This window comes from Lasioglossum baleicum, chromosome 13 (assembly GCF_051020765.1).
Source record: "Lasioglossum baleicum chromosome 13, iyLasBale1, whole genome shotgun sequence".
Lineage (NCBI taxonomy): Eukaryota > Metazoa > Arthropoda > Insecta > Hymenoptera > Halictidae > Lasioglossum > Lasioglossum baleicum.
Window position 1 is genome coordinate 3,120,198 of NC_134941.1, and position 26,720 is coordinate 3,146,917.

Here is a 26,720-nt window from a genome sequence, read left to right on the forward strand (position 1 = left end):
TAAATCAGAAATGAAATAACAGCATACTCTACGAAATCCTGTGCTGAAACTTCCAATTTTTTGTTCTATCTGCAATAAATATCGTGTTTGTTATTTTTATTTATTATTACTGTCAGTTTTGTGTCTTTTTTTCACTTCGGTGTGATGCGTTTCGCATTCAATTTGATAATGCACATTTCATATCGAGAGTGCAGTTTGTTGCAAATAAAAAGAGCAAATACTTTAAAACGTTCGCTGCCAACAACGAGTTATCTCGTAGGTCGAAGTTTGTGTTCAGGTTTGTCATAAAACATTTTATCGCAAAAATCGACTACGATATAACTCGTATAATTAATAAAGCAATTAAAAATTATCTAAATTCAATATCTGTCCCATAAATACGTGTTTTGTATTTTTATTTTACAATTAATTAAAATTTGTTGGCGTGGTGGAACCGTTTTTGAAAATGTCGCTCGGCAGCGGACGTGTTAGCAATAGATTTGTAAAGAAAATTGAAATTATTAGGATACAGAATGATAGGATTAGAGAAGGAGGAATTCTATAAAAGTTAATTAAACACAGACAAAATATACATGTGCTTCTTTAGTTTTTATGTGCACAGGAGGCGTTTATTATAAGATTTAATGACAAACCATTTACGAATGAATGTTATCCTTGATACAGAGTTTTCGTGTCATGAGCTTGCAATTAACAACTAGGTTAATCGTGAGTTCCCAGTAACCTGCATAATTCAATCTGTTGGCTTTCATCCAAGTCGATTACCGTGAACGATTGTCCATTCATTTTGCCGGGTATATGATACGTGAAACATTTTCGGAGTAAACATGTTCGTCACAGTTAATCCGCAAATCATGTATGATACATACTACTGCACCCAAAAATAGCAACATCGGTAAATCACAGCCATTAATGTCGCATGAATCTCGTACATTTCACACATGTATCATTTGTTTTAACCGTAGTTAACCTATTTATTAACTCCACTTTTCGTTTCTCGAGGATTGCAATTGTTATACACAGCATTCATTAACATGCATATCATTTATATATTAATAATTGTTCCGAAATAGTTCATCTTGTTGTTCTAAATACTCTGTCAACTTCTGGTTTGATTATTAATTTGATCGTGAAAAGAATTCTACAGCAATACTAAATAGTTTTTCTGTAAATGGAATCGACGAAACAGCTTTCCAGTTTCTTTTGTTGTACGTAAAATAAGAAATAGTATTCTGGTTTTCGACATCGTTTCTTCACCGATTCTTAGCAATTCTTTCCAGAAGAACCATTGAAGTTTTTGCATTAGGTTTCTTTTGTTGTACATCAAATAGGAAACAGTATTCTGGGTTTCGAGACCTTTCTTTCGCCAATTGTGTAAGATGTAATTTTTCAGAATTTCTATAATGATTGCTGCTGCATTTTGAAATGGTCTTAAATTCTGATTCTGTCTTTTTCGTATTTAGCATGCTGAAAGTCGGAATACTATAGCAATTTATAACGAAAATTGTTCAACTAGAACTTGAGATATCGTGGCGACAGTTTCGAAAAAAGTGATTCTGTGAAAAATGCAAGTTACAGTTTCTGTTAGACGTAATTTTCCAGATTTTCTATAATGATTGTTTCTGCATTTTGAAGTCGTCTTCAATTCTGATCCTGTCTTTTCATATTTAGCATACTTAACATGTTCGCTACCACCGTCACAAATATGTGACATCCATAATCTGACAGTTCACTTAAAAACAGTCGAATTAATTTGATGCACTCTTCGTTGTTTAAAGTCATAGTAGAATGCACAATTTTCAGAGAATCTGTGACTTTCTTTTGCTAAACTGTTTTAATAATTCAAAATTGGATACGTTGCATTTAATAAAACTTTCGAACAAGGAAGGTAAGCAACGAAACAAATGCTGGCAGCGAACGTGTTAAAGTAGGAATACTATAGCAATTTATAACGAAAAATGTCTATGAATTGTTACAGGTATTTAGCAGTGGTTCATCCAATCACTTCGATATCATGGAGGACCGAAAGTCGTGCGATCCTTGCTATTTGCATCGCGTGGGCGATTATCTTCGCGATCTCTACCCCTGCCCTCGTTGTTCATGGCGAGGTAAGTCATTTGAAAGTGTTTGGATTTTAAATTTTATCTAGAAGTTTGTCAAAAAGAAACAAATGCCTTGCGGCCAGAACATCCTCCATCTTCAAAATCCTGATTTTTTATTATTCTATTATAGAATATGATATAAACGAATATTTCATTCTTTGTATGATTGCAAATTCCAAAATCTGCCCGATCCTTTAACGTTACATTTTATTGGGCTGATAAACGAAAATTAATATGCTTTGAAAATTTGACAATAGGAATTTAACAAACGTTACATAAATTTCGCAAGTAATTATATTAGCGCACATTAAAGCAAGCTTAATTCAAAATTACGTGAAATCGCTACGGTTCCATTATTTGAAGAATGGTTAATTGCACCCTACGTTTGCCCAGGAGCTCGTATATTCCGTTTCTATTGCCGATATTAATCTGTCGTTGGCTCTTTAAAGCGCAGTTAACGCGTTAACGCAATTATAAAAATGAATTTTGAACATTACGTGTACCGTAATCGCTTTATGGCAATCATTCGAATAATAATAAGTAGACTGCGGGTTATGCATTTAAGTCAAACATGATGAATACATGAAATACAAAAGTGTGAAGATTTGAGGAGAATTGCCGAATATTGTTACAACATTTTAGGCTTATTAATATGATTAGACGGAGAAATATATTTCTAGTGAATCTACGTTTCTGATAATTGCTTTATGAAACTTTTATTTTGCATAAAGAACCGCAGTCTAATAATAAGAATTTAGAGCACTGAGATTTCCATTTGGTGTTTGGTCCGTTACTCCTGACTCACCCTGTATATTCTATAAATAATTGGCCTCAGGATGACGAGCTCCAATTATTAACAATTGTTCATAACAGAAAATCTGTTTTTTTCAAAACTTCGCCATTTTTGCAATTTTGCAAATTTTATAATAATAAAAGAAGAACGTCATTCTGACCGTTTTTGCATAAACTAACGATTCCATTTTGATTTTTTTGTTTCTTATCATTTTTGTGCATTGTAGGGTAACTGCACCAGTGAATGAACATTTAAGAAATTGTTCAAGAAGATATTTTATTTTTAAAAAAAATATGTGAATTAAAGAAATCTCATATAATGCCAAATGACTCCCTATACTTCATTTGTCAAAAATAAATGAACACAAATAAAATGAAATTATTATTAATTAAAAAATACCAGTCAATGAACACTACATTCTAGTAATTGAACAATGATGGTCCAATGAATGAACAAAATTACTAAACAATATTCTCCTATTTATTTAACTCTTTAATCACAAAAAATCCCCCAGAATTAATTTAATTTGGCTCCGTTGTCTTTGTTAAAACATCCTGTCTCTTGTACCAAACCGTATCTGGAATCTCTGGCCATTTCCATACCTTTTCTTTTTCACATTCTACCATTGTTGTCACTTCATGAACACTGTTCATTTACTGGGCTATGAGTAATATCGTGGACCAGTGAATAGACACAACGAATTTTTAACGAAATATTCATTTTATAGCTATTTTTGTGATTTATATTCAATATTTAAACCCTCGTACATCTATATTGTTAGTAACTTTTATCTCATGTGTAAAAGAAAAGTATAAAAACTCATGTGTAAAAGAAAAGGTCGTGTATACATACATACCTTACAAGTTTTAGCTCTGTTGCACACACTCAACGCACTTGGTGAAAATAGGCCATCTTAGAAACTAATGTTCAATTGACCAATATAAACCAATAGGAATACAGCGACGAAAAAGAATCATATATTCCATTGGCCCAAGAGGCATTATCGCTAGTATGCCGTGCGGCTTAAAATTTGTTGAAATACATATACAAAAGCGTTCATTTACTGCTGCCCGTTTATTCACTGGCGCAGTTAACCTACGCTGCACAGCGCATTTACAAGATGCCATTTTCAAGCCGTTTTTCAAACCATTGTTATCAACAATTAAAATTTATAAAAAATATTTTCCTTTACATTATAACATTAATATATGATACCTTAAATTTTAAATCAATCAACGCATTACATTTTTCAAAAAGAATTCTTGAAAAACAGGCCATTTACGTAAGGTGCCCCCCTTAAAGCGACCTTTACGAATAAAGAATGTTTAAAAAAAAGGTCATCGAATGTTGAACAAAATGCAGGGTATTGGCACAAGGATTAAGAAATCCTCGATCATTAAATCGCGACGTTGAAGGGCCTGTCGGCAAACTGGCGATAGGTAAACTGTCAAATGAATTAGCTCGATTTGTGAAATCTCGATGGCTGCTGATTCGGCAGGCAACGCTTTAATCACGGGAGGTATTTTTCGCTTTTCCTTCCGTGATCGAGCACTCTAATTGGAGTCTATACATACTTCCGTTGGGATATCTGAAGGCTTTTTGATTCGGTTTGTTCTGGCCATGTCGCGCAAAACGCGAAAAATCCTGTCCGTTGCGCGCAGCTCTTTTGATTGATCCGGTCTCCTTCAATCCGGTTACTCGTTATGATGGATCGCATTGATTCCGACTGGATTTCGATACCGTAAAATGGTTAAAAACTCAATAGTCCGAAAAGCACGCCATTCGAAACTCTGCTTGTTCTTTGTACCACCGAGAATCTGGCTACAAACAAAAAGGGAGTGAGAAAAGAGCAAAAATGTGTCTACTGATACGCGAGCTCCAAACAGGCACATCCGTTCGCCTGGCTGATAGAGGACCGCGAAGATCATTTATCCGGCGCTTCGTTCTAATTAATACTTTCGAAATGACCGGGAAGAAAGCGACCGGCAAGTTGATATAAATCTAGTTTAAATTGGAGTTGATGGGTGGAAGATCTACAGATACCATCTATCCCTGTAATTCCCCAATGACCGTTCTCGCCGTAATTACCTTCGAATGAGAGGAACAAAGTCGGCCAAGAAACTGAAATCGTTCGAGCTTGAACACCCGCCGCGCTTCCCTGTAAATGTGGAACTAATACTCACTAATGGCAGTTCCAGCGGTTCGAGTGAAAATCAAATACTTCCATAACTCGGCGAATTATCTTTTCCTGTGGCGTAATTTTATGTTTTCGCCAGACCGTGCGACGCACAACATTTTTACTGTCCAACGTATGTAGTTAAAGATCTGAAAAATAAGGCTTCAGTATTGTTTTTTTTTTATTCGTACACCCACGAAGTACCCTACTTCATCGAAAGTCAAAAGATTTTATAGCACGCTTTGCGTAGTTAACCCCCCCTTGCCTTACAATATCGTGTCAGACTCGTGATGAAGATTCTGAACAGAGTCTAATAAATGTGTATGCTATTCATTTTCTTTAGCACTAGAACTACCACACACCAGTCAAAATGACTGAATTTACAATTTCATTTTAAAGTTCTTACTTCATGTTACATTCTTTTTTGTGTAATATAATGAATTTTTTTGTATCATGGCTTATACCAATACCAGTACTTCTCAAAGTGGAGAAGTATCGTATATTTAGAATCTGTTTTCCGAACTCGAAATCGTTTATTAGATATTTCGATAGATCTATCCATGTTTCGTTATGTAATTTTATCACAAATAATGTCTCATTCTGGCGTCACAACATAAACATAAATATAGCCGCGATGTAACGTAACATAGTCATCTCGATCTTGTTTGATGCGGTTATGTTGTACACCATAGCCGTTGGAATCGGACCTAATTCTTTTTTATACAATAACGATGTTCTAGAAGCCTTAAAAATGGCAAAACGATTGGAAATCTCTGAATTGAAATCTCTAAAATTTTATTGAGGTTTTGTTAATGTACAGCTATTTGGGAACAAATAAGCGCACAGTGGATATAAAGTTTCTCCTTGTTTAGGAAATTAAGAATTACAAAAAAAGTTTTTATCACTGAAATCGTAAACTAAATCGTAAGGCAAGGGGTTAAGCTTCTCTCTGTGTACTGATATTATAATGTTAACAGTGTACAGGGGGGTAATTGGACCCCATACATTTTTGGAGCAAAATGATGCACAATACTTAAAAAATTTGAATCTTTTTTGAAAATTGATCTAATAAGCTTCGATAAATATTAATTTTCAATTAACATGATAATGCAGAATTACATTTCTGTTATCCTTGACTTTTCTTTCCTAGATCGTCGATCTATTTACCTTAAATACCAATAAACAAGCTTTTTAAATTATAAGTAGACAGCGGATCTTTATGCATTTATGAAGAAATTGGTTGGATGAAATATAAAACAATAACAGATTTTAAAAATTCGAGAATGTTGTAATACTGCTTTTAATGTAACAAAGTCGTTAAGGGATGAGATCAATTTTTATGTTATTCCTGTTTGCCACAATCAATGCAAAACATTTTTATTTTGCATAAAAATCCGCAGTCTAATTATAAGTAAAAGCGTACAGATGTTTGAATTTTATCATAATGAGTTACAACAAAGTTCGCAAGAGTAAAACACAGGTAATTCCTATTTATTTAATAAATCCTACAATTGATTCCTGATTTTATGAGACAAATGAGTAGGTGTAATTCAAAACATGAAAAACATTAGACGAATTTAAAAATATTTTTACATCCTTTTCAAGCTATTGAACATATAAATTTCTATGTCACTCCGGTTGGTTGCAATTCCGGCTTTATTTTGCATAAATATCTGCTATCTAAACATAAGTATTGTTTCAAAATTGCTTCAAAGCTACAATCGGTTTCGCACGAACCTAATATTTTCGTATCACACACGTTGCTCCGTTCCCTGATAGACCCCTAAATCTTCGCGACCAAAAACTTGTCGCCGGAGGCATTTGAAACTTGCTCACGTTCGGCAAAGAATGTTTTCCGTATTGCGACTGATTCGATCACGATCGAAATCGTAGAATGCACACACGTTCACGCGCTATCTATTCTCCGACGTAGCTACAATCCAGGGACTGCTCCTTTATATATGTTTCGCTTTAGTTTCAGGACGAAGGCAACTCGTCGTCGACGAATCTGACGGCTTGTCGAGTCCTACCGCACTATGATTGGCCGTTGTTCCAAGTCTCGTTTTTCCTGATGAGCTACCTGCTGCCACTGCTGCTGATATGCTTCTTTTACATTTGCATGCTCGTCAGGCTGTGGCGTCGGTCCCGCGTCACCGCCGAGAGTCGTCGCGGGAGGAGACGTGTCACGAGGCTGGTGCTCGTGGTCGTCGGCGTTTTTGCATTTTGTTGGTGTCCTATCCAGGTTAGTACCACTTTCATCTGTCTAACAAGGAACCCGGCGTGATAAATTTCCTCCTTGTCTCGCCTCCGATTCAAACGTTTGCAAATATTGGGTTGGGAAGAAAGTAGTTCGTAGCGTTTTCAAATTAAGAATCCAAGATAAAATTAAGGTATTTATTCATATGTTTATTTAATGACACGAGAAGTTACCTCGAAAATGGCGAAAAGTAATAAAACAGAATGGAAAATATGGTATTCAATAAATCTCTATGAATAAACATCTGAATTTTAGCTTGCAATTTTAATTTACAAACGCTACGAACTTTCGTTCCAACCAAATGCAAATTCGATTTTGAGGAAACATATAAAATGACGTAGAAATAGTATAGATATTCTCATCTTTAACGAGTAATTTATTATTAGCTTTATTATATTTGAAAATTCTAACCCTAAAATTAAAATATCGTAATAGGTTTTTTATATTTTTTCATTTATTTGTCGTTGGGCGAAGCGGAACCTTTTGATCCATTGTATTTGCTCTGTAATAATTAAAACTTCAGTGGAATATATTATTTGTTAATGAAAAACAACACAGAACATCAGAACAATATATAATAATTCAAACATTATCTTTCTATTTAATACTGTGCATTTTATTTGGCTATCAACATATTTTTATATCAAGACTATGAATCATAAAATAAAATACTCTATTTTAATATCATCCGGCATAAAATGAAATAAAATATTTAATTTTAATCATGTGGCTTGAAACAAACTATTGTAATATTACTTAAACTGTTGAATTATCCAAAGTATTGTTTTAAGAGTTTAAGAGGATTTGTGATAATAATGGTAGAAGGTGTGATAAAGCTGAATGTGTTTTCCTGCTGCGTTTTAATACTCTGATAACTCGCATTAGTGATAACTAATCTGCATACAAGTACTCTACATAAGCAGCAGAATCCTACTGCAGTTTTTTGATAAACCATATAAACGTACAAAGTATTTTGCCATTAGAAAACAAATTATACTCATAAATGTATTAAACACGAACCATTATTTCCATCAAAAATATTTGAAGTACAGAAAATATTTCTAAAAGAAATCAAATACTATTTAAAGAATTTATTCCATCCAATAAAATATATTTTATTTTCGAAAAGTTGCATACTTTACATAATTTTTTTAAAATGATCGTTTACGATAAGCATGCCACTGCTGTATGTTTAGTAAATGTTATCTACAGTGAATAATGTAATTAACGCGGTGGTTTTGAATGGTTTTGACATTATGCAATGTGGGAAATATTAATACGCCCACTGTCAGCATTATTATACCGCGATCATATTTCGCATAAGAAAATTAAATTTTGCTTGTCTTGTAATTTATTCATATTAATATATCGTAGTGATATCGGGATTTACTTTGTAAAGGTGAATCCCATAAAGTTAACGTTCACGAGCAGAGAATATTATTACATCTGTAATTGATATAGACTAAAATATTCATACATTAAATTCATTTTAATGTCTTCGCCACGTGTTTCGCTTAATATTATGGAGCAAAAGTTAATTTTATGTGTAATAACATAGGATTATAAGATAAATTCTGCGAAAAAATTCTATTTTGAATACGAAATCCTTGATTCAATGAACAAGTTTAAAATGTAAAAACTGCTTAATGTTAATGCGACCTTTAAAAAGTTTCTTTTGCGTTGCATTTAATAGATATTGTAGTTAAAAGAATTGTAACTGATATAAATAGTGATTGCACACGATTTAATATACAGCGTAAGACATATAAATGGAACATGAAAATATTTTCCTTGTTTACTGAAAACGTTGTTCCGCAGAAAACATTAAAACTGTGTTGCTCGAAAATATTATTCAGATGTATCGGTATTTTTCTCGCTTGTGTGGAGTTGAACTTTCCGAAAGAGGTTACTTTTTACCATTGCTTTCGTCTCTTCGGGAAGTTCGACACTGTTTTAACCAGTTTTCTGAAGTATACGTAAACAGCGGAGATTTTTAGGTCTCCCTATTTATGTGACCATTCTGTACATAAAAGTTAGATACTTACGTGGAATACATTACACAAAGAATGCACAAGAATGCTTCTTATACTTGCATACATAGAGCATGATGCATATTTTTAAACTTGAAGACCAACCTCATTTTTTCAAAAAAGTACTGTATTGCTCAGTTTGTCATTTGAAATACTAATGAAAAAGCCTTGACGAATATTACAGACAATTAAGGAAATGTTTTGCTACATTTATCTCAAATTCGAAAATATAAAAGCTCGAAAAATTTTGCCTTATCTCTATTATTACATCTATCCATTTCTCTGAAGTGCCTTCGCTTATAAACAATTGCAATTAGGTAAATGTGTACACAATGCATAACCTGGGTTTGTTTGAAATGTTATGATAGTAGAAAATGGTACGACACGTTCTACTGCAAACTTCAATCTCTTTTTCAGAATTTCTTCGAGATGATTAAGTTATGTTATCATCCCTGTGCAAGCAAACTCTGTTTAATCTCGCACTGAAGTCATTGAGTTCCAATTTTCGTGTTACAGTATCTCTATAAATAAATTTCATTTTTTTAAAGTAACAATAGAGTGACCACTCGGATTGAATTGTGGAAAGCAAAGTAACATTGTTAGCCTTTAGTGCCACAATATAGAACACGTGCTGCATGATTTGAAAACATTGTCCACACGTTTCAGCGGTTCTTTCGCAAATTATGAATCGTTATATCGAAGCAACAGCGTGCAACGGATGGCCTTAGAGTAAGAACGCATTGTATGTACAACAGTGTAATGCAATCTCGAATAGATAAAAACGCGTCGATAGGAATCCAAATAAAACAGTCATGATTTCACGATATTATTATAAAAAGCTCGGCAAAATTTATGTCTCTGTTAATTAGTGTGGTTTTAGTGGATTTGGGGGTCGTAGAATCTGATTCCGGAATTAGTTATATGCTAGAATAACAACTTACCTTCATAGGGGTTGTATCAATCTAATTATAAGCAGTTGAAACAGTAAATAGTTAAAGAGTTGATGTTAATAAAAGTTACGATTTTTACTGATCTGAATTTTAAGCGAATAAAAATTAAAACCGTAATTTGAACAAAATTTAGCATTGGAATTGTTATTAAATTATTATTAGTTGCACCACACCCTCTTCCTTCTACTCGTTAAACGTTGCTCTCCTACTTATCACGAAATCACTTACTAAAACAAAAAACTGTCTCATGATTACAGCTGCAATTAAAAATTATAACCAACAAAAAGTAAAATTAAGGATAAAGCTTATTTTTAGATTAGATTATCCTGAACTCTCTCATTGATCTCCATTAGGGTATAAATAGAGCACAGTTATGATTGATGTTATTTGTGGAGTAACCTAACGTGTTCCGGCAATGAAAACAGAGCCTCGTAAATCGTTCATAATTTTGAATACTACGTTGTGATAAATTTAAAATGTATACTGCATGTTGTTCGAATAATAAGTCATTGTTCCCATAATAACCCTAATTATCCGTCGAACGGGTCTAATCACCGAATTTCGCCGTACGTAATTTCCCAGCTGCGATTTATCTTCCATCCCCATTAACACGAGAATAGGGGCGCAGTTAATTGCTATTGTATCGGTGTCGTCCGCAAATTTTTCCGCAGCGATGCCTTCCCCGAAATGTCGTTCGAAACACAGGGCTACGTTTCAATCCCCAAGCGGCAGTTCTCAATGGGCAGCACAGCGGTTTGCGTGATACCGAAGCCGTGATAACACCGACAGATTATTGTCTACATCGTCGAGAATTTAATCCTATTTACGTGATACCATTCGATCCGAACGCGTCGCGAAACGTTTTTCCAAATCTGACTGGTCAGATCGATCTACCGTGAAAAACAATCGGCGCACAATCGAATGAGTTCAAAAATGTTCATGTTGAAAACGATTGAAACTAGGTCTTTTTGTAAGCTGATACAGTAGAGCGGGCATGTCAAACTCTTTCACCATCAAGGGCCTCATTATGTATTGTAAATTAATTCGAGGGCCGCAATAGAAAAAAGCAGACTTGAAATAGAAAGGAAACACATTTTTTTTTATTAACACGTTGCTGTTACACATATAAAATGACATACGAACAAATTTTGTTTTTTGTTCAAGTTTACTTTATTTGAATAAAACTCAAAATTTTTAAAATTTGGTGGAATTTGTTGAGCTGTAATTATTTTTGACATTGATTGTACAGACCCTGGTCTGTTCAGTCTGTTCATGTTGACCTTTCCGCAGCTTTATTATTTTTTAACGTTGAAGATACATGCATATAGTGGTTCGCTCATGTATGTATGTGCTACCACTGCTACCGAACATAGCTGAAATACGCCTAATGGTATGTAACATATCGGGAAATCGGTCGACAGATAAATAATTGTAAAAATGTGCAATCACAACATCCATGTATGTTTGTTTCAATACGGAATCACACTGCATTTCGATTAATTCCAGTTGTACAGGTTTTGCACTCCAAATTCACCCTTCCGTAAATCAATTTCGCCCTTTTGCAAGTCAATTTCACCCTTCTGCAAATTAATTTCACCCTTCTGCAAATAAAATTCAACCTTTTACAAATAAAGTATTTTTAAGTAAGTTTTTGTAAAAAAATCAGATCGAATTTATTCAAATTTATTAATTTAAATTTATTTATTGCAAAGATGTACATCAAATACTTATTTAATTTTTAATGTGCGGAAACTGTGTGTAGAATAGTGTAGACATGCATATTCAGTGTAGCCATTTTCTGATTAATAAATTTTAGAAATGAAAATACATATGTATTTATTGAAGCGTATTGAGTACTGAGTTTTCCCCCGCAGTAATGACACCGTTTACGTGTGTCTAAATAAATTATTATTTTTAAATATTCTTAATGGGTGAAATTGATTTACAAAAGGGCGAAATTGATTTACAGAAAGGTGAAAAAGACTTGCAAAAGGGTGAATTTGGAGTTTAAAACGGAAGGGCCGTGTGTTTGACATGCCTGCAGTAGAGCGTCAATTTTCCGAACTTCGACTATCCGAACCCGAAAGGAGAGATCCCTTAACGACAGTGTTTGATTACTTCAGCAAATACGTTTTGTTAACATTAACTGTATATTTATCGTATAATTATTATTTATCGTATATATATTAATATATATAATAAATATATAATTATAATTATAATATATTATACAGGGTGAGAGAGTCATGAAAAACAGAACACCTGAATTTCTCTGTTGGTTTGAAGGATAAATGAAAGCTTCAAAGGGAAATGAAACCGTTAATAGGGGACAATACAAATGATATCAACAGATCTTGTGGTTCACCATATATCTTTAACTTCATAATGTTGTAGCCGATGGCAAGACGGGTTTATCGATGTGGTACAATATGACCTTCAAATGACTTTGGATTCTTTAATAGCTATAGTTTGACTACTTTATTTGATCAACTTTGTTTCACCACTGCTTTATCAAAAATATTCTAGTTCAAAGTAATTTGTAGGTCAGAGTGTACCAGATCATTGGACTCGTCTTGACCACAGCTACAACATTATGAAGTTAAAAATATATAATCACAAGATCTGTTGATATCATCATATTTGAACGGTTTCATTTCACTTTTGAAAAACTTTCGTTTATCCTTCATACCATCAAAGAAATTCAGGTGTCCTGTTTTTCGTGACTCACTCTGTATATGTATATTATATAAAGTTTGTTTAACGTACTGTTACTAATCGTACATTTCATATGCATCCACTTCATAGCACGATTTTCCTCTTAATTGGTCACTCACTGGTACATTCACCTTACTATCAAAAAATAGACCATGGAACAATAAACAAGGATTCATGTGCATAGGATTCATGTGGTGTAAAGAACGATACTGCGGATAGTACGAATCTTTTGCTGAAAAATATTGAACCCACGAGTCTAGATGCTTTGTTTTGTTGTGGGTGTGAAAGCTCCGGTACGATAATGGAAGGTGAAGTGTTGAAACGGTGGAATCGGGTCGCAAAAAATATGTTGCCGCATGCAATACCGTGCCCGCGCTCGAGTTGCCAGTTTCAAACTTCTCTCCCACTCTACCCTTCCCCTTCTACGACGCTGTTCCCCCACGCTTCCGACACGGCCCGGTTACGTAACACGTTTCGCCTCCTTCGTGCATGTGTCACAATGTCACGTGACTAATTCGTCACTGGCAGAGAGAGTGGTAACTTTTTCCCCTCAACTCGAATCAATTCCCCTGATGCATAGAGGTCCAGGTGGCCGATCTAGCAGTTCATTAAGATTTTTGCACTATTTGGAAGTTTAACCCGGCGTTGGTAAGGTGGGAAAATGTATAGTAAGTGGTACGGTGGGGTCTCACAGATCCCCCGAAATAATATATTGTATTATAGAAATAAATACCTTTTTCATAAATATAAGATTAGGCATTGCTTATAAGAGGCTTGTAATTTATCAGAGTAAAAACGCAGATCCACGAAATTAAATTTTTATTATTCAAAAATACCTAACAACTGTCACGCGTTGTTACAATGTTACGATCAATCTAAAATCTCTGGGGTCTGTGAGACCCCACCTAACTAACGCCGGATTAAGGGTACACCAATGGAGATCGTTGGATTCGTTTTGACATCAGCTACAATATTATGACATACATAAGTGATAAATGATTGCATAAGTTCGTGTCCGATTTGAAGATTCAATTCAATGGTTAAATTTTAAAGAATACAACTTTACTAATCAATTATACATTCTTTTCTAATTGTAGAAAATTTAACCATTCTTTAATTTTAATTTACCATCCTTTAATTTTAATTTAACCAATCTTTAACCAAATCTTTAACCAAATTTTTAAACAAATCTTTAACCAATCTTTAAAATTTAACCATTAAATTTTATTTTCAAATCGGGAACGAACTTATGCAATCATCTAATACAATATTAAATATACATTATACAATATTAAATGTTGATTAACTTTTTTTAAAAACATTTTTTTGTCTCATTGTCGGAACTGCCTGAAAAATCATATTCAGTTTTAAAAGAAACTATTCATAAAATGTTGATTTTTAAATGCTTGTACAATTCATAATAAATCTTATTAATTAGGAGCAATATACATTCGACAAACATCAATATCCACTGAAGCATCTGTGACATTTTAAACAATAATAATGAAAGGACGACATCTATTTGGAACTATTTGGAACTCAATAGACATTCCATGTCAAAGGGAAATATCTTCGACAACTTTCACTAGTCCATTAAGAATTACTTATTTAATAAATGACGAACTGTAATTCTAAATTTGAGGTATGCATCTTCAAGGTAAAAGAATGCTCTTCATTGAAAAAAATTTTTTTTTTATAAATGTTAAATAGGTTCGCCAGGGTTCACTAGAAAGTTAGTAATTTTTTCGATCGAAAATCATATCCACCAAATGATCACTTTTAAATGCTAGTTCTAATTATAATTTTTATTAAATTTTATTAATATCTACATTTTCGGCATTGTTGAGCATTTAGAAAGCAATGTAGATGCATTGAATACCGATATGAAGCAAGTCATTTTTCTAGATCGGCCATTAATTTAGATTAATGCAACTTTTTATGAACACAGCGGATTATCGCTCGCCTCTCGAACGCGTTTGACGTATTTGATTGAGTTTTGTCGGGACATGTTTGTCCCCGGGAATAAGACAAGAAGCTTGTTTATCGCGACAGAAAGTAAGTTTCTGTATGTATATCACCTCTCGCTGCGTCATTAAATGATCCAATCGTCGTCGGACGATATCGCGAATATTGCTGAGTGCAACGTTTCCCCCAGCTTCTGCTAGCGATGTAATAAAAGCGTAGCATAATTTACGGGGCCATTTATCGAAATTGCTTGGACGAAGAATTGTTATTCTAATTGAATGGACCTACTTCTCCTTTTTTACTTCGATATGGACCTCTAATACGTCGTTGAAGATCAATGATCGTAGACAAATATTTTTTTTTGGTGAATACTTGAAATATAATAAAATAGTTACTCGGTATTCAGTGGTAATCTCCATTTTGATCGAAGAGCGCTGATATGTACATAGTTACACAACTACTTAAGCAGAGGACCTTATTCAAAATCGGTTATCGGAAAGCACTTTGGTTGTTTCAAAATCATGCAAATGTGGAGAGCTAGTTCGGCAGTTTGAACTGGGAAAATAAAGGACAAGTTGATGCAAAAAGTTTTGGGAACTACGGAATAATGGATTCTACATTTTTAGCTATCAAATAAACTATATTTTTTTGTACTCCAGGAAAATTATACATTATTTATTCTAGATTTATTATACACTATATACATATAGAAAATGATTATTAAGTTTTGGGAACTATGGAATAATGGATTCAAAATTTTCTACTATCACATATAATATATATTGTTAATTTTTGGAAATTACGGGATAATGAGTTCATAAAATTTTTAACTACCAAATAAGCTGAACATGTATTTGTTTCACACTCGAGGAATGTATTATCAAATTTTATAAAGTGTAGAATAATTAATTTAAAACTTGTAACCATCGAGTCAGCTGTTTAATGCAGAAACAGTACAAGTCGAAGCAGTTAATCAGTGGATAATTAAGTAAAAGTTCTATTAACAGTAATATCGAAGCATATTACGTCTTATGCAAGCCTCGCTAAAATTATTTTATAGTAATTTTACTTAATGACATAGTGCGGATAATATACATATTGTGGGAATTGTGTTACTGGTTTTCTATGCCCAGTAGCTGAATAGCTGAATTAAAAATCTCCTAGTTTTCTCTATTAATGATTTAAAGGGTCCAAGTGTTAATTAATTCGATTCTTTTTGTGTTTTAATAAAGGTGATTCTGGTGAGGAAGTCATTGGACGTGTACCCGTTGACAACGACGTCGATAATGGTGCAAATAGCCAGCCACATCCTGGCCTACATGAACAGCTGCATCAACCCTTTCCTATACGCCTTCCTGAGCGATAGTTTCCGGAAAGCTTTTCGGAAAATAATATACTGCACGCCTCGGCCGGATCAGAACAGACAGGGACCATTGACGAGGACTACAAGAGCTTCCAGTACTGGCGACATACTATAGGTAGGTCCATTTTTATATTTTTGCATTCATGAAATTCAGATTTCACTTCTTCCACCGAGATACTCCGAAACTAATTTTTTTAAACATTAGAACTACCACACTCGCTAAAATAACGTCATAAACATTGTTTATCTGACCACTATGGAAAGCATGAAATCGTTTCTACAGAAAATTATTAAATATAATAATTTAATGCTAGTTGTGTTAAAAAAGGTGTACCTACACGTACAATTTTTATAAGAAATTAGAAATGAATCAATTTTATTCTTCGGCATTTGTAGTTACTGTTAAATAATTTCAGATCAATTATTGTGTCGTAGTTTTAAACAAAACATGGATTTATATGTATTTTATACGACACGAAAAATATTGTTTTTCCTGATTACGGATAATTTTGTCCATAGTGTTGTCAAGCACGTATTTGCAATTTGAAATGATTAATACTTCATTAAAAATATAATAATTCAGTGTAGTTACGTTTCTATTTAAATATCGTTTATTTATATGTAAAATCGAAAATTGATTCAAGTGATTGTTTTGTAACAGAGACTATTAATTATACAGTACACTTTAATTAATTGTCGATTTTACCATATAAATGATCAATTTTTCAATAGTAACTATACCGAGTTATTATTTTTTTTAATTTCCGTGTTATGTTTCGGATAGTATCAATTATAAGTCCAATACTAAAGTTCATGTTTTCGAAGCACTTCAAAAATCATCATAAAATTTCTTGATTGTTGCAACAAAAACGATTAAAATTCTGCACGTTTTTCCAATCACGACGAAGTGTCTCCGATTTTAGAGACTTTAATGGAACGAAAGGATTGCTTTGGCATCGGGATACATTTCCATGCTTCCACGTTTCGGATCAGGATTTTTTCTCACTTTAGCGTCTCGCCCGAGGTCCGATATTTTCGCTCCGAGTTTTAGGATAGGATTAATTACTTCGTAGGCAATTTGACGTTCATAATGGCGACAGAGTGAAACACATCTTTTACCTTATTCGCTCTTCGACCTCCCAAAAAAACTTCCTTTGTTTCCTGGACGAGCCAGAGGGCTTTGAAAACACATTTCCTTCTTTTTTACCCTCTTCTCCGAGCGCTACTTGTGTCGCTGTAGGCGTAGATTCTCAAGTTGAAAATCCAAGGCCATCCGGGGTGCGCTCATAGGGATCGTCTAGCCTACAGTGGCCTCGGCTACCCAGCTCCGCTGTAAATTACACTCCTCGTTCCAGTGCAAGTGCAATTTCCTATATTTTCCATCCTGTGTCGCAAATGAGCCCTGGCGCTTGTGCGTCGAACGATTGCCGCTGGGAGTTTCGTCGATGATCCTTTGTAATCGACATACATACTGATAAACAGCGTCGAGAAGATAGTGCGTTGACCGTTTCCTTCGGTATTAATCCCCATTGACTGTCGCACGTTTCATATTGCACTGACAGCTGCTGATGGTCGTCAGAATCTGCCTGTCATCAATCTTCATCCTGGGGATATTCTCGTTTTGAACCTAGTAGCATTTATGGTTGGTGATTTTGTCTACAAATTCCCAACATAGTCGATGATGTTTTGTAATCGTCGATGATCCTTTCTAATCGACATACAGTAAGGATCGAAACTGAACCAATAACCACAAGTTTTGTATAAATCATTGTTTATTGCTAGGAATATAGAAGAATAACAAACAATCAACATTATAATTATTTTTATCATAGAAGTAACTTAAGAATTTTTTTTCAATAATTAATGTCTCCTCGTGTAGCAATGACAACAAAATTAGATTGACTCGGTTTTGCACCACGTCTAATACTTGGCAAAATATTTAATATATTATTTATTTTTAATACTTCGTCCACAACCCTTGTGCTTGTAAAACTGCACTAATTCGCTTTGGCATATTTTCTACTAATTTTTTGCAATAATCCGGAGATATTTGTTCCCACTGTTCTTGAATTCTATCATACAAATCTGTGATTGAAGTTGGTTGGGAGTCGTATGAATCCCCCGAAGTCGTCTTTTTAGTAAACCCCATAGATTCTCTATGGGGTTGAGGTCGGGGCTCTGTGCAGACCAATCCAGAACAGAAAGTTTTTTAGTACCGAGCCAAATTTTTACACTTTTAGCAGTGTACTTAGGGTCTCGGTCATGCATGAAAATTACATTTTTTTTCTTCAAAAGGCATATTTTCAACAGCATCTATGAGATGATCTTGTAAAATATCCTTGCACATGTACTGATTCATGATGCCATTAATTCGGTGCAGTGATCCAACACCAAATGCTGTTAGGCACCCCCAGAACATTAGGGATCCACCTCCATGCTTTAACGTTTGTTTCACATGTCGTGGTTTAAGCTTTTCATTTTTACGAATCCAGCACCAAGACTTGCCATCTGAACAAATTCTGTTAATTTTGGTCTTGTCTGACCAAATAACCCGTTCCCAGTCTGTAGTTGTCCAGTTTTTATATTTTGTAGCAAATTCCAAACGACGTTTAATATTTTTTTTCGATAACATTGGCTTCTTTATTTTCTTAATGCTTCTAAACTCAGCTCCTTTGAAGGTTCTTCGTGCTATCCACTGACTTATTTGTATATTCGTATCTTCTTTTAATAATTTTGCAGCCATAATGGAACTTGAAGCTTCACCAGATGTGACAAACCGTATCAAATCCTTCGTTCATCCTGCGGTGATAATATTTTTGGTCTTCCTCCAACATTTAATAATATACTTTTACAGTATTTTTTTTCTTATTCTCTGCACTGTCGATTGACTAACACTGCAAGTTTTCGCTGTCTTACGCGTTGACAAGCCGTCATTCAAAAGAGAAATGACTTTTCTTACACAATTTGGAGCAATTGACTTCATATTTATTCTTACTTTACTTGCGTGCTTTTCCGTTCGACTGATTGCGAAGAAATGAGTGTTAAGACGTAGACTAATAGTTTGTAAACATACCAAAGTGCTACATGTAAACATACTACTAGAACATGCCACGTAAACATTTCTTGTAGGGACCGGTGCAAAACCGGGTCAATCTATTTTTGTTGTCATTGCTAAACGAGGAGACATTAATTATTGAAAAAAATTTCTTAAGTTACTTCTAACTATGATAAGAATAATTATAATGTTGATTTTTTGTTATTCTTCTATATTCCTAGCAATAAATAATGATTTATACAAAACTTGTGGTTATTGGTTCAGTTTCGCTCCTTACTGTACATACCGATAAACAGCGTGGAAAAGATAGTTTGTCGACCGTTTCCTTCGGTATTAATCCCCATTGGCTGACGTGACGATTTACCTTCTCACCGACGAGAATCTCCTCAGTAGCCTTCTGCACCGACGAGATCATGTCGATGGCCTTCTCTCTCTCACTCCAGTCAGAATATATCCTAGAAGGCGTAAGAGAACACCGAAATATTCGGGTGACACGAACTCCCATAAGGCTGGCAGTCTTTAATAGTACCTCGTCGGTGCCACAGTGTATGTGTGTGTATGATAATACATATAATTCATATGATAATACATACTGTGGTCGTCTCAAGTCGTTGTGGATCAAATTTGTTGTCGGTCCAATCTGGACTCCAGATTCTGGAGTTGGTGGAAACCGTGTCCGGGAAATTTGTGTCGGTGATCTGCATCGGACCCGATTTATAATACAGTCAGTTGTTAAATTACACTGTCCAACACCGTTCAAGATAAAAGTCTGCTCTATCGCGTGGTATAGTTCAATTTTCCGCTGGACCCTAATTTTTTGAGATAAATTGAAAAATATCCTCAAAAATTGGTGCAAAAGTGGTGTCTCTCCGTCTTTAATAATTGTTTAAACATGTTTAAACAATCATAACGTATTAATATTGGATATCAATGTATTCGGGAAAGTCTACAGAATCTTTTGCTGTAAAGAACAATTCAATATCTTTTATAATAACATCACAATATTTGTTTAAAGTTGAAAAATATGTTTTTTTTCCAAAGCCATGTTTTTCAAAAACTGTGCGTATAGGAGAAAAATTAAGGACAGATTCGGAATCAGCGCAAAAAAGTCTATAAGAAGGACCCAACAGTATATTGAAATCATAAAAAAAGTTGAAATTTGTTGGACAGTGTTATATGCCCAAGGGCTGTGATTATTTGTTTTAAAATGTTATATTAGACTACACGTATCGGGGAAGTAGAAAATTACATTGAAATGATAAAATTTTTTCGAAACGCCGAACATCCTTCTCGCAATCATCATGTTTGTCGTAAATGAACCCATTCACACAATTTCACTCAAAGGATTCGAGGTAGAATCTAAACAAAAGTCTTCTAAAAAATTTTAAAAGTTCATAAAAATAACGATTTTCTGTAAATACTAAATCATCTATACATCTAAAGAGAAATTACAGTTGGTACTGTAACCGTTTGCAATTTTTAATCGCTGCGAAACACGATTCCATGTCTAATGAAAACATTAAAAATTTAATGGAATCGATATGCATTTACACTTGACAGACGGTCGCGCGAGCTTAAACGAGTTTTCTACGGACCATGTTTTCAAGTACGATAAAAAAAATATCGCGGGACCAAGTGCTGGTTTTGATTATTTTTTGTATAGATATTTTCCATGCAAGTACCTAGCACTTGTGTTAGATTTTTTTATACCGATAACACTATTGTTTTAGAAGTAAAAATTTGACGATTTTTATATCTGCTTCTTACTTTTTATTTACACTTTTATTATTTTATGAGATATTTTATAATACATCAATTATCAATTTTACTGTAACTGTAATCTTGTTAGAAAAGATCATCATTATTTAATCGTTATTATCTTGAAGAAGTAGGCGATAACCTTGTACGGGACAAAAGAGAATACATCAAAGAATATTGTTCATTACTAGACTCCAGATCTTTATGCAAAATAAAAAGTTTGCGTATCAATTGTAAGACACAGAAAGTAAATGGACATATTTATATCTTTCACGAATAATTTTAATATGATGAAAATAATATATTAATACTCTTAAAGTCTTTCAATCTTTCCAATGTTTTAAATGCACCTACTCACGTCTGTCATAAATGCATAAAATCCGGAATCTATTCATGCTGCTACTTTTTATTATTTCTTCAGTATCACGTATAATTAGAAAAAAATATAGTTTTATTTTCGTCGAGTTATTTCTAAATTTTATTCTGATTTTGTGCATTTACAGCAATACCATAGATATAAAACATAAAAAAGTAATCAATTTTACTACGATTTTAAATAATTTTTATATCATTAATTAATGGAACTCCAATTCAATCCCAATCAAAGAAATAAATTGCTATTCAACTTCAGTTTTCCTCTAAGTTCCTTTGTATTCAAATATAAATACTCAGTTTATGCATTTCACGTTTTGGATGAAGTGTTCAGTACTATTGTTTAATTGATCGTACAATGGATACTTTAAACAGAATGATTTACATTTGACCTAGATGCATGCTCGGTTGGCTAGCCCAACATCGATTCACAAAATTTGCTATCACTCCGTCAATTTTCATATCACTGCAACGAAATTAACATGCCATGTGCAGGGAAGAGTGGAGAATTTATTTGAGCACCTAGGAAAAAAAGAATCTCTCCGTGACTTGGAGCCATTCTTACACCCAAAAGTACAATTATAAAACGTCACTGTCCATCTAGTAGACAATGCTCGTGAATGTAACGCATTCGTCTCTCCACAGTAGACGAGCTACAAACGCGAGTGGACTAGTTTCTTCCAACTACTTTTCTTTCATTCTCTTTCTTGTTTGCCATCTTGTTCTCCCGAGCTTCCCACTTTCTTATCCCTTTCGTGCATTACATTTGCTGCAGTCTTATGAATGCGGTGGAGTGCTCTATTAAAAAACGTTCGAATTCTCAAGTTTGTGCAGTATGACATAATCAATTATATCGATAAATATTGAAATTGTATACCAGATAGTTCACTCTCCCGTTAATCATATCAGATGTAACTGTAAGAGATTCCAGATTTTGTGGGACATAAATTTGTCTGTGCGTATAAAATACAACAAAATTCAAACTAAAGAAGAATTATTTAATAAATTAATGAATAAATGTGTAACAAATTTTTTATTTTAGTTGTGATTTCATGAAATGCTGATTGAAAAGAGTAGGACACGAATTAAATTTAATTTCTAGATTGTGGATGTTTATGCAATTTTTAATTTTTGCAGGCAAATCAGGAAAGAGCGAACAAGTAAAATCTTATTTTCAGTGATAGTAGCCTCCATAGATCCGAAATGAGTAAAAATCGTATTAAATTCTGTGGAATTTTATATTCTAGCATTTTTTCAACATTTTAAGTAGCCATAAATGTATAAAGATCCGCAGTCTAGTAATCATTTTGCCATAAACTGGTTTTTAATTTACATGCTGATTGTTTATTTACTGTTATAGAAGTCTTACAGAAATTTTTGCACAGAATACAATCAAAAGAACAAAAATTCACAATATAATTATAACAATTAAATACTTCTTCTAACAAATCCTATATATTTTTATCCCATTAATATTTCGAAGCATTGAAGAAAAAGTAAAAGAAGACGTACAGCATAGTTTAATAAAATTTGATACAATTTCAATACTTCTAGATTTGTCTGGAAGAAAATAATTAACAAATCATCGATATTACCCTATATTTCTCATTCAGTAAAATTTCCACAATTTCAATCAATCAAATATAAAAATTTATAGAAGTCTAGTTCAATCTTTTCAGATACAAAGAAAATTGAAATAAAATTTCACTCGAGATTTGTCACCTATTTTTTTCAGTTCAGGCACATTTTGTATTAAAATCGCAGAAGTTTCTTCCCTCGATTCGTCGACAACGCAGGTCCCCTTCAACTCCTAAAATATTAATCCAAAAATTTGCTGAACGCAGCGAATGGATTAATCTGAGTTTAATCTATAAAATATTAATTTAAAAATACCCCGAACGTGGCAAGAAGTTGATCCAAGTTTTCCCACCCCAGAGTCGCGCGACTCTAATTCCTGCGAGCCAGATTTTTCCGCGACATTCGCGATATCGATCTCCCGCGGTGAGATTTTCATGAAACATCAAAAGCTTCGACGAGCACCCTGTTGGCTGGCAAGCACACAGAAGCTTTGTTTCTCTCGACGGAGGAATAAACTCGAACGACTCAGTTCCCTTTTTTCTCGCTTACTGTCCAGCTTCTTCGCTAGTAATGTCTTCGTATATCGTGTAACACATGAACTGCCACATCACTGCTCCTAAAAGTCATATAAAATCGAAGCAGTTTATTCAGTGATTAGACAGCGGATCTTTATGCAAAATAAAAACTTTCTACCTGCATTGTAACAAAGTGGAGTGAAATAGAAATTTATATTCTTTCAAAATATGTTTAATACATTGATAATAATATAACAGTAGTTTTAAATTCTTCTAATGTTTTTACTATTTCAATTTACACGTACTCATTTTCGCAATAAATGCATAAAATCCGCCAGAGTCAGGCAAAAATTTAATCAACGATTCACGAATAAATTTCTACTTCAATCGTTAATCGCAATTAACAATTAAACTCCTACTTTAGTCGTTAATTGCGGTTAACGATTACATTCTTTTCAATTGCAATCGTCAATCGGATAATTGATTAATGATTAATTGCTGAAATTTCGAAATGAAATACGGAATTAAAACTGTATACCGTTGTATAACGTTGAGATATTTTTCTGTCAATTCTCCATCTCCGCTCTCTGTCTCTCTCTCCCTCGTTATTAGAATTTATGGATAGACCATGTGGAGATTAACTTCAACAATTGATTAAATTAGTCTCCGAATTTTCGATGATTTCTTATTTTAATCAACGATTGACGATTAACTTCATCAATCGATTGATTCAATCGTCCATTTTTCAATGATTGCCTTTTTTAATCGTCAATCAATCAATCTTGATTAAAATTGTAATTGATTAATGCCCAACTTTGAATTGAAAAGACAACGTGTATCACAAAAATTACTGTTGTAACTTTCTCACACATTTCTGACCTATACCAATGAATTTCTATAATCGGAAATCTCAAAATCAACCAGGCATCGAAAGGAAGTTTAAACAGTTTTCTGATACCTAAAGCGAAAACTTTTGCAATAAAGAAATATACAAGTTGTCGGATCAATGGAACGAGATGTAATAGAAGCAGAAGATAACTACATACTTATCTAAAGGTCGCATGATTCACTTTTTATGTCATTTTTCTCTTTCTGTTGAAAGAGCGTGAACTTTCTTGGTTATCCGTATGGAGAGTATTTTAACATCGATTTAAATTTTCCATGTAGATCACGGAGTACATTTTTAAGCTTTTATGTGGCTATCATAAAATTCACAAAGGAAGTTATCGAACTCATAAATTCAAAAACTGATGAACCTTCGTACACAGGTAGAATAAGTTATGCCTCATACTTCTCGCATTAAAGGGGTGAAACGGTGAAACCAGTTAAAAAATTTTAATATTTTCTTTTTCGTGAAATATCTCAAGAACAACAAATGATATAAAAAGAAAGAATTGCATGGTAGTCTTGTGTCCACCAAACTTTGTAAACAAAAATTTTTGAAATGCATTTGTTTCTATTTTTTTGAGGCATGCATTTGAAAAAATTTTTTGACACAGTTCGGTAGATACAATAATACCATGCAAGTTTTGTGTTGACCTTTTTCAAATATCATTTGTTGTTCTTGAAATATTTCACGCAAAAGGAAATATTGAAATTTTTTCAAGGACTGGTTTCACCCCTTTAACGCGAGAAGTAGCACGAAAAAAGATACTCTAAACATTGTTCTGCTCTTGTGTAAAAAGTTTCACCATTTTTTTAGTATACGGGTTCGATAACTTCCGTTGTCAGTAACTTCTGTTTCAAGTTTCAAGCCGTTTCCGAAATGTTACATATAGCGAAAGTTATAATGACTTGATTCATGCAGCAGAAATTTTCAATACGAGCGAAAGTTTGGGAAACGTTTCGAACAAAAGTTGTTCAGTTCAATAAGGACAACGTGAGTGTGTAAAAATTGACCTCACAATCTATTTAACTCTTATCCGTGTCTCATATTCCCATATTAATTTGTTCTTTGATATCAAATAGGCACAACAGTAAACAATCGATGTAAATATATTATGTAGAACTTTCTCTTCGAATAAAATCCTTTTTTGAAAATGAAAAACAGTGACAAGATAAGATAAGGTTTGAAAACAATTATTTGCATCGTCCACAGAAATAAATAAATAATAAATCAACTTGCAGAGCATATTACAGTAGTGCCTCGAGACGAATGTGCACGATATTTGTGAAAAATGTTTCCCCACTACCTCAGAGGGTACTTTTGAGGGAATCAAACACTCGAACAAAGGCAAAACTTTTGCAAAACAAGTTTTTAATTATATGTGAAATAATTGATCAGTAAGTAATTATATTAGAATATGTTTGTGACATTTTTCTGATTATTGCGATTATGTAGCTAGGTAACTGTTCTATTATACGAACACTCATGTTCCACTGATTTGTTCGGTTCTACAGTATTGTGAATAAAAAAAGTGAACATGATATATATAAATTGCATCTTGTTTGGTATCATTTCAATAAAAAAATGCAACGAATATGTTGGTCACAGCGTCATAAAAAATAATTAAATACAGATAACTTTTATTATTGGATTAGTATTGCAATCGACACTAGTTTAAGTGTTTTATTTACTCGCTACTCTTTCCTGCGTTCAGTGCTAGCGACAAGGGATACGTTACATTTTGGTGCCAAGGTTTTCACATACATATACACACATATACATAAAAGTGTATCAAATTGATATCAAACACAGATAAGGGTTAGAAATATTAAATTAACCTAGAAATCTCTGAAGAGTTATATGTATATGCTAAAAATTATTCACACCATATTACTAGTTTGTTGCATACGAAATATCCAATTTCGGAATGCAAATTTTATGAAGCCTTGTGTGTAACAAAAGGGGTTTTAATCTACAGGTTTATTGTATTGTACATGTCATTCGAGAAAGCTGATCTTTAAGGTGCTGTTTTCAGTTTTTTATTTACATCTCTAATTTTACTTTTAAACAAACTTCATTGTGAAAATAGTTAACATACATTATAATATCTTAATAGATACGAATAAAATTACAAGTTGATGATAGAAAAACTCAAAAATGGAGATGACAACCTTGTAAATGAGGAACTTACAAAAGACACTTTCTAAA

At 33.5% G+C, this 26,720-nt stretch overlaps 1 protein-coding gene across 2 annotated transcripts in view; it reads left to right on the forward strand.

Annotated features, from left to right (window-relative positions):
* Positions 1-26,720, forward strand: part of Asta-r1 (allatostatin A receptor 1) — a 119,724-nt gene that overhangs the window by 18,793 nt on the left and 74,211 nt on the right. For both annotated transcript variants that reach the window (XM_076437006.1, XM_076437005.1), the window contains exons 3-5: positions 1,976-2,105; positions 7,044-7,310; positions 16,218-16,463. In XM_076437006.1, the coding sequence (XP_076293121.1) occupies positions 1,976-2,105; positions 7,044-7,310; positions 16,218-16,463 (643 nt within the window). The remainder of the gene's footprint in view (positions 1-1,975; positions 2,106-7,043; positions 7,311-16,217; positions 16,464-26,720) is intronic.